General features: G+C 39.6%; 1 protein-coding gene across 4 annotated transcripts in view; it reads left to right on the top strand.

Annotated features, from left to right (window-relative positions):
- robo1 (roundabout, axon guidance receptor, homolog 1 (Drosophila)) overlaps nucleotides 1-13571 on the top strand; it is a 300678-nt gene that overhangs the window by 108859 nt on the left and 178248 nt on the right. Inside the window, exon 1 of one of the 4 annotated variants that reach the window (XM_055045469.1) lies at nucleotides 9874-10670. The exons of the other annotated variants lie outside the window; for them this stretch is intronic. Coding sequence (XP_054901444.1) covers nucleotides 10610-10670 — 61 coding nt within the window. The 5' untranslated portion in view covers nucleotides 9874-10609. Of the gene's footprint in view, nucleotides 1-9873; nucleotides 10671-13571 lie in introns of those variants that run through there. 4 annotated transcript variants of the gene reach the window in all.

The following is a 13571-nucleotide window of genomic DNA, read 5'->3' as shown; positions in this document are numbered from 1 at the left end:
CCTCAGAGTCTTTTTTTTTCTGCTCCATAGTTTGTTGGGAGTCTGATTATGCACAGTATGTTGTTGATTAAAACAACCACAGCATCTGGTTTGAACACAAACACGCAAAGAAAGTTGCACAATTTTCCACAGTGACATTTCACTGTTCAGAACTTTGTTGTTCAACTAGTTTGATTTAGACTTAAAAGTTTTCTTTTATTCATTGTTCAGCTTGTGTGTAGCTTAATAACTGACCAAAAACTGATGATTGGCTGTCAACATGTAAAATCAGGTTCTAATGAAGAAGCACTTTAGTCTTGATCCTAAATGCCTGCAGATTTCTGCAGAGATAGCAAATTCCTGTGGCTTTCTGCAGAAAAAGTGTATATTTTGTATCTTTCCATACGGCGCATAACCTCCCCTCAGGACTGTTGAAACAGAAGCAACTAATAAACCTTCTATTGTCTGCCAGAGTGCAGAACACTGATGCTAACCTCCTGAATGTCTGCTGCTGCAAGGATTCCAACATCTGACTGCAGTTTGATGTTCCTGCCAGGATGTTACGTGATAGGATGGTTATTTTAATCAGCCTCCACAGGCCATGTCGAGCCTGACGCTAAACAGATGCTAATGTGAGGCCCATTAAAAGACACAGGGAGAGAGGGGATTCAGCATGCGCAAGCAGGCGGAACAGCAACAGCCTGTTTACCGCTCCGAACTTCAGGCATCCTGCGAAGCGCCCCGGCTTTCTTTATTCTCTCTACCCCTTCCCTTCCCTCTCCCTCACTCCCTCGCCCCGAAATGCTCCGTTTTTACTGCCGTCGTGCGATGCAGCCGGGTGTTCCCTGAAGAGTTTGTTGAACTTTCTTTAACTTTATTGTCAATCATGAAAGCTAAGCGGGAAAGGTTATTGTGGGGAAAAAGATTCTCGCACTCGTGTTTACGTTTTGTAGCTTATTGCTTTGCATTTTGCCGCGTATCGGGGCCCCTGGGCGTGCTCTGCTTAATAGCTCCAACCCCGTTTTTATGAAAACCTACTTGGGATGTTCAAGTTGGCATGTGAACTTTACAAAGTGTTTTTTTTTTTTTTAACAGAAACAAGGTCACAATGAACAATAAAAAACAAGAGTAAAATTTAAAAAAATTCAAGTCTAATAAAATTGTCTTGAGCCAGTGTTTTTTAAAGGTTTTATTGGCTATAGTGGCCTTTTCTTGAGGCTGGTTAGACAGGAAAGCAGGTAATGGCAGAGGGAGAAGACATGCAGCACAGGTCTTCAGGCCAGGACTTGACCCTGTGATCTCTGAAACAAGGACTGAAGTCTCCATATGTGTGTTGTGCTTACCCACTGTGCCACCACAGCACCTTGAGCTGCTTTTTAAAAATTCATAAGAACTCTTTCTCATAAATTTGGGTTAACTGTTGTTACTGTCACTTTTTGAAGTGGGCGGCACATTGAATGAACAGGAGGTTCAAGGACTTCTCTCACATGATCAATGTGTTAAAGCAACACTGTGGTATGTTTTTGATAAAATGCAGAAAAAGTTTATTTTGCATGATACTTCCCCTTTAAGGAAAGGTAGCTAGCTGTCTTAGAGAATAAAGTTCTGTCAGATAACTAGGAAGACAATAATATTAAGACAGTTGCTAGGGATACCGGCTCAGCACTTTTAAACTGTCAAGCAAATTTTGAGTCCACCATGAAGAAGACACTCCTAGGACTAAGTTAAACAGCTTCAGTCTGTTTTATATGGCCTTTAAAGCTCAATACAGAGCCTGAATATGATGAAGATCCATCCTGTATACTGTTGAACTTCAACAGGGCAGTGTCAGTGAAATATTTTATAAATAACTGAAAAGATTAACAAATGTCCAAACTACCTAAGAATGTCAATTACATTTCAACAAATAATGTACTTTCTTTTGTTTTAAAGAGCCGTAAAGTATCCAGTGAGACTTGCAACAAGATTATTGATATAAAAGTTTACTTTTTTTGAAAAGCTTTTTCGCCTGAGTCTTTGTTTGTTCTGAGTTTGAATTGTATGTATTCTGTGGATTGTGGGCTCTGACTGCTGCTTTTTTTGGGGCTCTCATGTATAGCTGAAGAGGCAGGCTAATTGTCCACCGCGGACAGGAACTGTCAGGTTGCTCGACAGCTACTGAGGTTTCTGTCATAGATGCTCTAAAAATATGACAAGACTCCACTTAGTGCTCGCTGAGTTGCGTCAGGGTCCAAATGTGACGGGCTTTCACTTGACAGTTGTTTAGCAGATTCACTCCCTTTTTTTGACAGTCAGTGCTTAAGATTTTGATGTCATATTCATGACAGTTATTTATTAACCTTATTCATCACCGATATAGTAATTTGTTTGATGCTGACTGATTGAGTCGTGACTGCAGATGTTGAGCATGAGCCTTCAGTGGAATTGTTCTCCATGAAATATCCAACGTTTTCCTTTAAAAAGACACAGTGTAAGTATGTCTAGTAGCCCAGTTGTAAACAGTTTAAGTAGATTGAATAATATATGCTTTTTAAATTTCTGCAGGCAGCAGTGCACTGGGTACTGATGCAGCACAGCACTGACGATAATCCCTATGCAATGCAATATTATAACGGAAATACCATACTGTTATAAGAATTAGAAAAATCTAACTCAAGACTTGGACATAGGAGGAATAGGAAAGTTGGCTACTGAAAGCCACACGCAGAACATTAACCCATTACTACAAAGTAACTGGATTATTCCAATTAAATCAGAAGTAAAGATGAATAACTATTGATTCAGTGATGTCCAGCTCCGACCCTTAACCATCAGTTCATCTTTCTAAATCATGTAAGCAGTTTTATTATGCCAGTGACATTTCAAGCGCCTAGCTTTCAAATCAGCCGGGTCAAGAACATAGGTCGTTTTAACCAGATGTATGTTTGTGTACCATTTTATTTGTGTATTTATTTAATTGGACTTATTTATTATTTATTTAATTAATTTAAGTTATTTAATTTAACTCTTAGCTTGTGTGAACATCTTGTAACAGACTGGCAACATTTTCAAATGGTAAGAGGTTGTAGTAAAATTAAAAGGAGTTGGAGGGAAAAAACTTGTCCTGAGTTTGAAGTCTCTAAATGGAACTCCAACAATCTGCTCTCTGTCCAAGGTGACGCATGTGGGAATATCAACACAAAAAAAGACAAAATAAATAAAAAATCAGTTCTCATCTTGTATATTTCTAGAAGAAAAATGGTTAAATCCCAAATTGTAACACTGTCCCGAGGTTATAAAATGTGCTTCTGTCCACTGGGAAAAGGGCTTGTTGTGTTTTTCTTCTGAGCAGGCAGCATCTTTTTCAGGGGAAATGTTTTGTTTCATGCCATCCTGCTCAGTGGGATGGAAATGAAAGCCATGAAATAGACTTAGCTCAAGGGAAAAAGGGGAATGTGGCCCCGCTTTGCCTTACCCCTGTCTGGCTGTCACCCCATCACCTTGAGACCAGGGGTACATGGGGGGCTTGGGAGGAGGAGGTATTGTGAGACCGCCAACATGTCTGAAAAGAAGCCCAGCGTGTTTTCTACAGGAACCCCACGCTTGCTACATGCACAGAAACATCATAGGAAAAGACGGAACATCCCCAAACTCTCTTTGAATATTAAAAAGAGACTTATCACAGATAAATAGGCCAGGAAGATGAGAGACAGTGGCTCCATTGAGCAGTGGAATGGTGAAGTGTATGGTCCTCCATCCATTAGCATCCCAGTGGATTCAGAAGGATGGTGAAACTGGCAGAGGTTCATATACTCAGCAGATCTCAATAACAGTGGGAAGAGCTACTAGTGGGAGATACAGCAACATTTGCAGCTTGTTTTGATTATTTTTGAAAAGGTCTGGTTTACAAGTTCTCAATTTTCTTTGTTTTTTTGAAAGGATATCTGAAATGGAACTAGAACGATGGATTACTGTGGAATCTCCTCTTTGCTTCTTCTGCTAAAAGTTGCTTAACTGGGAAAAAAAACAGATTTTTTTCTTTGGTTTCACTGCTCTGAGTCTGTGCAGTGAACACACACCGCCATGCAGGTTGTGTGTTTTCTGGTGGTGGTGCTTGCGGTGCTTGTCATGCTTGGAGTTCCTAAACACCACAAAGGTTTGCGCAGGCACCTCGGGCTCACCGACTCACTGACGTCTCAGTGGTGTAAGCGGCTTCGCAGTCAACTTCACCAAAGCCACCAGACCTTGAGGCGTTCCCATAAATGCAGCCAGGTCTTCCTCAGTAAGTATTCAAGTGCCGTGTTACTGTACCATCTTGAAAACTGAGGAAACGCTCTGAGCACTTTGCAGCAGGTTTCCTTTCACCCCCTCTTAAGTTCTTGGAAGTTGTTTTGTGCTTAAACTCCTCAGAGGGGGGGGCGTGAAAAGCTTGTTTCCACTTGGTCGGATGTCATTTCTCTCGCAACTGTTCCTGTGTTCAAGGTCGCATTGGGAAGAGCAGGACAGAGACTTCATTGTTTGCACAACTTCGGCATTATACAATGCCAACTGAATCTCAGGGACTCTGACGTAGCATGAAAGCTGCAACTTTAAGGATAGGGGCACGGTCACGCTCAGAGTTCAAGGCTACGGCACGTCGCTTTTAAAATGTGACATTGATTGGAATGCAGCAGTAAATCAGTGGTTTGGAGTTTGATTTGAGTATTTTCTAAATCTGGCTAACCATGAAAAGAATACTGAATAGATAAACATTTGTATTTGTATCTTTTGTCTTTCCTCGTCGTTGAAAAATTTATCATCTATCCATCAAGTCTTTTTATTTTATAATTAATTCATTTTTCCTTTGTGAAGAATTGTCTGTTATTATTTCAATTGAATGACTGTATTTATTAGTGGTGGGACTCGATCAAAAGTTTAAGTTGAATAAATGGGGTTTGCCATTAATTAGTCAAAATTAATTTAACTGAAAACCATATTGTCAAAATCTCAAAAACCTTAATTATTCATTAGAACCCAGCTGTGACAAAAACATTTCATTTTAATGTTATTTACATAATCACATTTAAATTGAAAACTATACAATGACAAAGTAAACATTTTCAATTCAAAAACCCTGTTTTTACTCCTAAATTATTGACTAAATGATCCCTGCTTGTTATTACCATGCGTTTCCAATCTGTTCAAGTTATGCAGCCATCATACTAGTGGATAGTGCTGCTACACAGTGATGCTTCAGGAACTTTTTTAGTGGATGCTAATTTAGGCTTGAACAGCTTCTCTGATAAGTTAACTCATCTTAGCACAGCTTCAACACAACAGCAGCGTTTTCCATTGTCCCTTCAAAATGTTTTTGAAGTTAAATTTAATTTAATTTTGTTGTCCATTGATTTATTTGCAGATGTCGCTTGTACATCAGATTTGCAGGTGTACCAGAAACATGTCATAAAGATTCCGGTTCAAAAATTTTGTATGTAAAAAAAACCCCAAAATGATTAATTGCATTAACATTTTTAACACATTAAATCTGTGTAATTAAGTAACTGATTGAAACTGACCCACCCTAGTATGTATATGATAAGGTTGTGTAAATGTGACTGAATTGTGAGTCTGGAAGCTCTAATGACCAAACCAAGACCAAATTCATGTTTGTGTCTGTTTTGGTTTCATCCTGGATATATTGCCATGTATCTGTTTATTACAGCTAATGCGAGTACAAAAATACAAACAATCCCATGCGTTTCATTCGTGCACTTTACTCCACGAAATGCTGCATCACACATTTAAAATGCTTTCATTTAGCAATCAGAGCTGCACTTCCACACACCCTCCAAGGTTGATGGGTCTAAAAGTGGACTGTGCTGATAATTGCTTCAATTTTACCGCTCTCAGCTACGGGCGTGAGGAAATGCAACCGTTCATTTGGTGGTATTGAGCTGAGGAGCCACTTTGCAGATCCCAGGCAGCAAAAGCTTTCAGAAAAAGCAGGTACATGAGGAAGCGAGTGAGAACAGAGTGTGTAGGATTGCAATGTAATGCGAACGAGAAATAAAAACATGCTCCGAGTTGAAAGATATGCTTCCGTGAGTTTGTGTGAGTCATTATGCTCCCTTTTTTTTTCTCAGCCTTCTGCAAGTTACATTTTTTATTGAAGTAGGAGTGATATTTCTCTTTTCTGCTAATGCTTTAGTTTTAATTCAAACGCCTTGAAATTTTTATTGAATATTTGCATTTGCCAGTGTTTATATGACGCTGATAACGATGGATGTGCTTTGCAGTAAATGAAACAAGCGAAAGCTCTAAAGCAAACCGATGAAGAGTGGTGGGGAGTACATTATGCATTATCTTGATGTATTATTAACTCCATCAGAGTTTGCGATTTAAAATTCACATTTAAGGACTCAAAAGTTTAAGCCTTAATGAGGTTTATTTTGCAGAAATAAATGTTCTTTTTCACTCTAGTAGAGGACGCTCTTGGCTTCTGCAGCCTTATTGGAGATTTGCTCTTTGTGAAGACAGAAAAATCTTGAACGTGGTTTATGCCTTTTTACTGGATTTGGAAATTAGTAATGAAAATCTGCTAAATGTGACAGAGCAACACAAAATTGGAGAAAGAGATGCGTAGGTTAAAAAACTTTTTTATAAATGACTAACTGAAGATGTGTGTATCCATGGATATTCAGCTCATTTTAACCAGACTCCCTCAAATAAAACTCTACATTACACTGGAGAAACCATGCTGGTGCAGCATTATGCTACAGGGGAGCTTTTCTTTAGCAAGTCACAGTGGATAGGCAGATTGTGGGAGTATAAATACATGAAGCTGCAACACACTTGTCCCTTTCTAACAAGAGAACGGCTCAAAACATCCAACCAGAGCTGCAATTTAACAGTTTAGTGTTTTCTGGTGTAGGAATGGCCCAGTCAAAGTTCAGATCTAAATTAAAATCTCTGGCAAAGCTTGAAATTGTGACTGAGCTTTATGTATTTTGCAAAAGGCTTGGAGATTTTCACCAGTCAGTAAAGGTTTTTATTTTTCTGAAAAAATTCATTTTCCTCCCACATTGTCGTTGTGCCTCCATTGTCCATTTGGTCTGGCATAAAGTCCTAATAAAACACAGCGTTTGCAATAGAAACAAAGACAAAGCAAAAAAAAAAAAAAAAAAAAAAAAAAGGTTTTATGGGAATTACTTTCTCCTGAGCGGTTTGTTACCTTCTCATCTGTTTATTTGTCCAGAGACCAACCCAATGTGGTCTGCACTCTGCAGGGATTTAGACAAATGTCCTTTCCCAGAATCAGAACAGAATTAGAAAAAACCCCCAGCAATTTTATATGAACCCCTTTGTTTCTTCTTTTCTTTTCTTCTTCTTCTTGAATAATACAACAAGCACTGAAACTATTAGAAGCTGAGGCTCAGAGAACTCCCAGTCGCTCAGAGCGTGGTGTTGATTCTGCGGCTCTGGTTGAGCACGCGGCTCGGCAGCTCACTTGCTTCTGCTGAATATCAGTTCCACTGGTTTTGTGTTGAGTTCAATTTGGGTTTGAACAGATAAACACGGAATAAACGAAGAAATAAAAACGTTTTGCGGCTAAAAGTGGATTTGTTCCTGAATTAGTTTGGCCAGCAACCACTGGAGGGCGCTGTTTGAAAACAAATGCTTCGTAGAGCAGAGAGAGCAGATTTCAGCTGAGCCCCGTTTGGACGATTTTCTGTTGTTCACTTTTAGTACTTCCTGCTTTGCTTCCCCAACAATTCGGTTTAAAACATTAAAACTATTCTCTAAAGCTGTGTTGCTTTATTTCAGGGAAATCTGCTTTGCTTCATCTAAGGTGGAACTAATATCAGAGGCACACTTTTTAATGGGTGTCCCAAATAACACTTATAAAAATAATTAACAGATTTAAATAGAAATGATCACACTAAATTATTTTATTAACCAACTGATTAAAACTTCGAACTGAAGCCTGGGGGGGAATAATGAGCTGCATTAGTGAGCTCTTTTAATTGGATTATGCTAAAATACACGAGCACCTTAAAGTTGTTTGAAGAAGTTTGAAACCTAAAGTCGAACGACTTTCAGTGCTCTGAAAATAAAGAAGATCCTGGAGCCTGTCGCCAGCTGTCATCAGTACCCTGACTACCTGAAGAAGTTCTCAAAAATGCAAATTGAATGTGAGTTGAGCCGATTTAATTCTGTCTGACATCAGGTTTGAGGTTCTTATGGTGTAGGCTCAGAACTGGCTCAAGCCTTAACCAACCTATGGTGCTGCTTAGGGCCCCTAAACCTTCAATTTCAGACAAAAGTTCAACATTTGCTTATTGAGAGTGAGAATATTGCTAAGTTTGATTTAATTGTTTCAACACAGATAGATTAGAAGATTCACAACTGTAACTTTTAAACATAAGACTTAATTGGCGAGTTTACTTGTGAAAATGCAAAGAATCATTTTAATGTAATTTTAATGTGTTGCCATAGCTGCAATCTGATGCTATGAGTTTAATATTTTTGTTTGTTCACAAATATGTCTCTGCAAACAATAACCAGTTTTCACTGACTGCTTCTTAAGCTCAGCCAATTAAACTCTGTCCCCTCTCCTGGATTCCACCAAATCTGTATTGAAATGGCCTCGCCGCCTTGGAATGGCCCTGAATTGACTAAAAATATCACTGGTAATTCATGCATAACCAAAAATATAGAAGAAACACTAGCAAAGTAGTTTCTTTAATGGAAGTGTTGGGTTTGAACATAGGCCCGTTTTAAACATTCTGTTCAGAACAGAACAGAGCTGGCCATACAGCAAGATAATGTTATGTTAGTGAGGCTATCAGCGAGTCAGCTTGGCAGGATCCATACAATGACCAGCTATCTCTTTGTGACATAATGCCATTTTATAGCACAGTCAAGTAACTATGTCACCTTCAGTAATGAAAATGCTGTGTATACCAAACATGACTTAAATGAAACTTAAGTTCAAAATTTGATGCCATAAATTTGGAGCTCTGTCTCTTTAAGAAGCTTCTTCTCTTCCTGCTTTCAGCACTTCATCAGCCATTCTTAGGAGGGTTAAGCTGAGGAGTAGTTTGAATGATGAATAGCAGTTTCACCAGGTGTTTGCTAATTGCTGCTGCAGCTAGCATGGTGGAGCTGAATGTCAATCTTATACTTCCCCTCCACCTTTAAAAGATGACAGAAACGTCTTCCGAGTTGTAAAACGAGAACTTTATAATATCTTGTTACATTTGGATACTTCCTAAGTGCTCCATATTTAGAAACAGTTTCTAAAAATAGCCCTCCAGCATTCAAAGCTGGCCTAGCATAAAGCTGAGCTAGGCTAGCTTTGGCCAAATTACGCAAAGCTAATTAGGCCAAAGCTAGCCTACAGTTAGCCAGCTAGCCTACAGTTAGCCAGCTAGCCTACAGTTAGCCAGCTAGCCTACAGTTAGCCAGCTAGCCTACAGTTAGCCAGCTAGCCTACAGCTAGCCAGCTAGCCTACAGCTAGTCGCCCCCACCGGAGCCTGGAGTGAATCTCAGGCTAGTTACCATGGCTAGTGGACAGATAAACAGCTTTTTTTCCTGTAATGGTAAATCGTCTGTCCGCCATTAGAAAATGAAACAATTTAAACCAGGAGGACGGAGGAGCTAAATTTGTTCGCAGACTATGTTTCATATTATATTGTCACGACATAAGAACAGTTCTAATAAACATAAAAGTTACATAGTCCAGATTTAAACCACAAATCCAGAAAATAGTTTGAGTATAGTGGTAACTCATGACGTCTACAAAGAGTTTTTTTTTCTTTTTTTTGTTTTACTATTTATTAATTTATTATATATTGGGAACTCCCTACTTTCAGGGGAATCCAGTCTTCTGATGCGCTGCGTTCAGTCGGATCCAGGCGGGAAGAGGTTAATGTTGCTCTCAGTCTCGGTCTACTGAGGGGGTAGAAAGACGCGTTACCAAGTGACGGGAGCACTCCGCTTTCTCTGAATGAAACGCTCTGAGTGGGAATCCGGATCCCCTCCTCTCTCAGCTAAAGGTTCGCTCCAGGATCCGTCCGTCCGTCCGTCCGTCCGTCCGGCAGCGGGTCAGGCAGCAGAGGAGCTGAAACGGGGGGAAAGTGATGGAAAAGTTGCGCTGATCCTGCGTCCGACCCGCTGGATGAGAGACAAGAGACCGAGAGGGAGGGAAGACGGGAAAGTTTCCGAGCCCAGAGTGACAGATCCACAACTGGACTCAAATAATGTGACTGTGGACGGCAGAGTGCTCTACTTGGGTTTGGATTTATAAACTTCCACTGCGGATTTACAAGCTTGTTTTCTTCAGTTTCTGCGCAGAAGGAGAAGTGAATGACTTGAGATCGCGCGGCTGATCAGCGACGGGATGAATTCAAAGAAAGGATAAGAAACTAGTTGTTTGATTTTTATTTTGTATTTTGATTTTTTCACTGGGGCTGAACTTCGTGAACAGAACATGCGCTGAAAGTGCTTCTGTGTTTTCTAGGTTTTGTACGTTTTTATAAAAGAGAAACTAAAGCAGCCCCGTTTTGCATTTGGATTCAGAGACTCCTTGTCATGAAGGAGCGGACGCCTAACCTGCTTTATTGAATCATTCGGATTACATCGGAGCATTTCTAACAGGAGACGCGCTGAATGATGTCTCCAACTTCAATCGGATTTGTATTTTTTTTAGCTTTTCTCCATGTGAGCTCAGGTAAGTGAGCCATTTCTTTTCTGGTCATCAGTTTGAGTTTGCAAAGATGGAACAAAGTATTGCTTTGTTTTATTTTTCTCTCTCATAAATGAGGAGGGGAGGTTGGGGGGGTCTAATAATTTGTTAGGATTAGAGATGCACCGATCAAGAGATTGGAATCGGCTGATTTCTTTTTCTTGACCAGCATCGACTTCTTTGTTATATTTTTCTCCCTTTAAAAACGAGCAGAAAATGTAATAATCTGCTAGAATTAGACTATCCATTTGAGCGATTGGAATTGGTCAGGTTTTTGCATGGTCAGCTTTGATAGATAAGTTGCAAATCTATTGAAATGATGAAGGTTTTAAAATATTTTTGGTTTTATTTCCTTCCAAATCTTTAAAGTGCTGGGTGCACATTTTCCTTTTCCATGTGGTATGATCATTGTGGGGGGGGGGGGGGGGAACTGAATTGGTCAAATTAGATTTTATTTTTTATTTTTTTAAAGGGAAAACGTCACTACCATTCAGGAAAAGTCCAATCGGTGCATTCCTAACATAACATATTTTGTCCTTGCTGGTAATGTTGTCTCAGAACAAAAGTTACTCAAGACATGTATAAACCAGAACAAACTGGGACTTTTTTCATTGAAATATTAAATTTTCTTTCACCTTTAGCAAGTTTTTGTTATAATTTCTCTGGGAAAAAACCAGCAGATTTGTCTTTTGGCTGTAAGAGGGTCAACATGGTGGGCAAAAAGGATTGTCCAGCTTAAAGCTGAGCACACAGAAAGTCACACATAAAGTGCTGAGGCCATGTGGGATCAGTGAAGAGAGCAGCTATCATCGGTCATAAAGACAGCCTAAGCCCCGTTGGGAACCGTGTTTCCCTGTATGTCTTGATTCTTCCCCTGGTTGACGATTATTGCTGAGTGCATGTTTTTTTTTTTTTTTTTACTAAAAGTGCTGCAGCAGATTTTAGTTTCTGTTTTCCCATTTTATATAAAATTTCCTTTGATTCAGATTTGTCATTGAACTTCCTGAAGTGAGCTGCCAGCTGTCTTTTTCTCCCTGTGCTGCTTGTACTGTTTTCACACATTTCTCTGACTTAGCCGTCCCATGGCAATCTGTTTAGAGTCTCCAGTCAGAGCGAGCTTGGGCTTTTCCAGGTCAGTTGCTTTAGACTTGAGAAACGAACCATTCAAGTACACAAGGTGGTTTCTGCACAAATACGTGGCACAAAAGTAGCTAAATTAATGAAATGTGTTTGGTCTCGATCGATAAACCCAGCAAAACATTTTATTTCTCAGTATCACTGTTTTTGTCAGCCTGTTTGCCACTGGAGTTCTGGTGCTCTGCATTTCTGCTGCAAAACTTTGGCCAACCTATAATTACCCGAGTAGCAGTCAGTTTAATTATTTTCAGGTTGAAACCTGAAAGGCTTTTCTGTCACATTATACCAAAGTTTGTTGTTTGTTGAATGCGTCATTCAGTCTTAAATACCCACTTACCGCTATTCAGCGTCTTAAAAATAGAGAACAAGATGTTATATCCACACCTGTAAGACACACCGATCTGGCTTTGATTTAGTTTATTTTTTAAAGTCTGCCATTCGTGGTTTTGAACAATTCCTCTCCTTTTTTACTTTTTTTTTTTTTTTTTACCAAAAGATTTCTATAATAAATTTTGAAAGCTCTATTTCCAGTCTCTGGGTGATTGATGGGTGAACTTCCACACTTTGGTCAATTGGTTTTGTTTGCTTTTTGTGCGAAGGCAGAGAAGTTGTGTTGAGGAAAACTGGTGTAAAATCTAAACAGGAAACAGGGTCAAAGGTTATGGATTGAGGTTTATCTGCTCCACCTTCAGTTCCTCAGCCTGTCCTTTTGTGAGAGAAGTCTTTCATACGTCTGGGTTTCCAGTTGCAGCTAAATGTTGGGATATCTGAGGATTGTCTGTTTTTCTGGGGGATGGGGTGAGATATCAGTGCCTTGCTTTAGAGATCAGCTGGACAGCAGATCTCACCAGCTGATGAAATGTAGCATCTTAAAGCAATAGTTGCCATGTCTTCATAAAACATACAACTTCCTTTTTTTACAGTCGTCTTAAACTTTACATGCTTCCTCTGGCTTTCCCTTTAAACATCCCACCAATGCTAAACCGAGGCAGCTGAGTCGTCTTCTTGCTGGAACAACTTCCACACTGAAGAATGTTTGTTACGAGACAATCTAAAATTGTCATATTTTTGCTAGTAAATCCTTTTATAGGAGCTGACCGAGCAGAAAATCCAGCTGATTCCCCTCCGTTAAAAATTGGCCTGTAAGCACAAGGCCAGTTACAATCAGGGTGACTGTAAAGAGAAATGTTAATCAAATTAGTCCTTTCTACCAGTTATAGTAAAAGTGCTTTTTGTAAATCTTTGTAATTTTTAGTTGCATTCCAGCATTTTTTCCAGGTTGCAGAAATGCTGGCCTGGTCGTTGCTGTTCTAAGCGGTTTCACACGATTCTCATCTCTCTTCAGTTCTCTGTGTGGGATTTCTCCCATTGAAGTGGATTCCTCTGGTAGACTTTCATCCAGGCTAATCAGCGAACAGAAGGTGAAGTGGTTCTCGAGGAGGTTGATTTTCTGCTCTGTTATAGAAGTGTGGTCTGATTGTAGTTTTAGAATTGGCGGCACAGGAAGTGAGCAAAACCCTTCAGTCCGTGTTAGCCGCGTACCTGAATATTGTCATTGAATATCGACATTGACAGCCAATTAACTTCAACAAAAGTTTTGAATTTCCAGCCAGTTTGAGACATTTGTAGTTTTCAAACATTGTTTCCTGGCCACAGTAATGCAAACTTGCCGTTTTTAATTTGTGGAAAACAGTAAAATAAGGCTGCCTTCGCCCTATCACACTTGCAATAACTTGCTCTCGGCTTTGC

The sequence above is a fragment of the Poeciliopsis prolifica genome, unplaced genomic scaffold (assembly GCF_027474105.1).
Source record: "Poeciliopsis prolifica strain line A6 unplaced genomic scaffold, Auburn_PproV2 SCAFFOLD022, whole genome shotgun sequence".
Classification (NCBI taxonomy): domain Eukaryota; kingdom Metazoa; phylum Chordata; class Actinopteri; order Cyprinodontiformes; family Poeciliidae; genus Poeciliopsis; species Poeciliopsis prolifica.
Note: the sequence above shows the minus strand (reverse complement) of the source record. Positions and strands in the feature narration are given on the sequence as shown.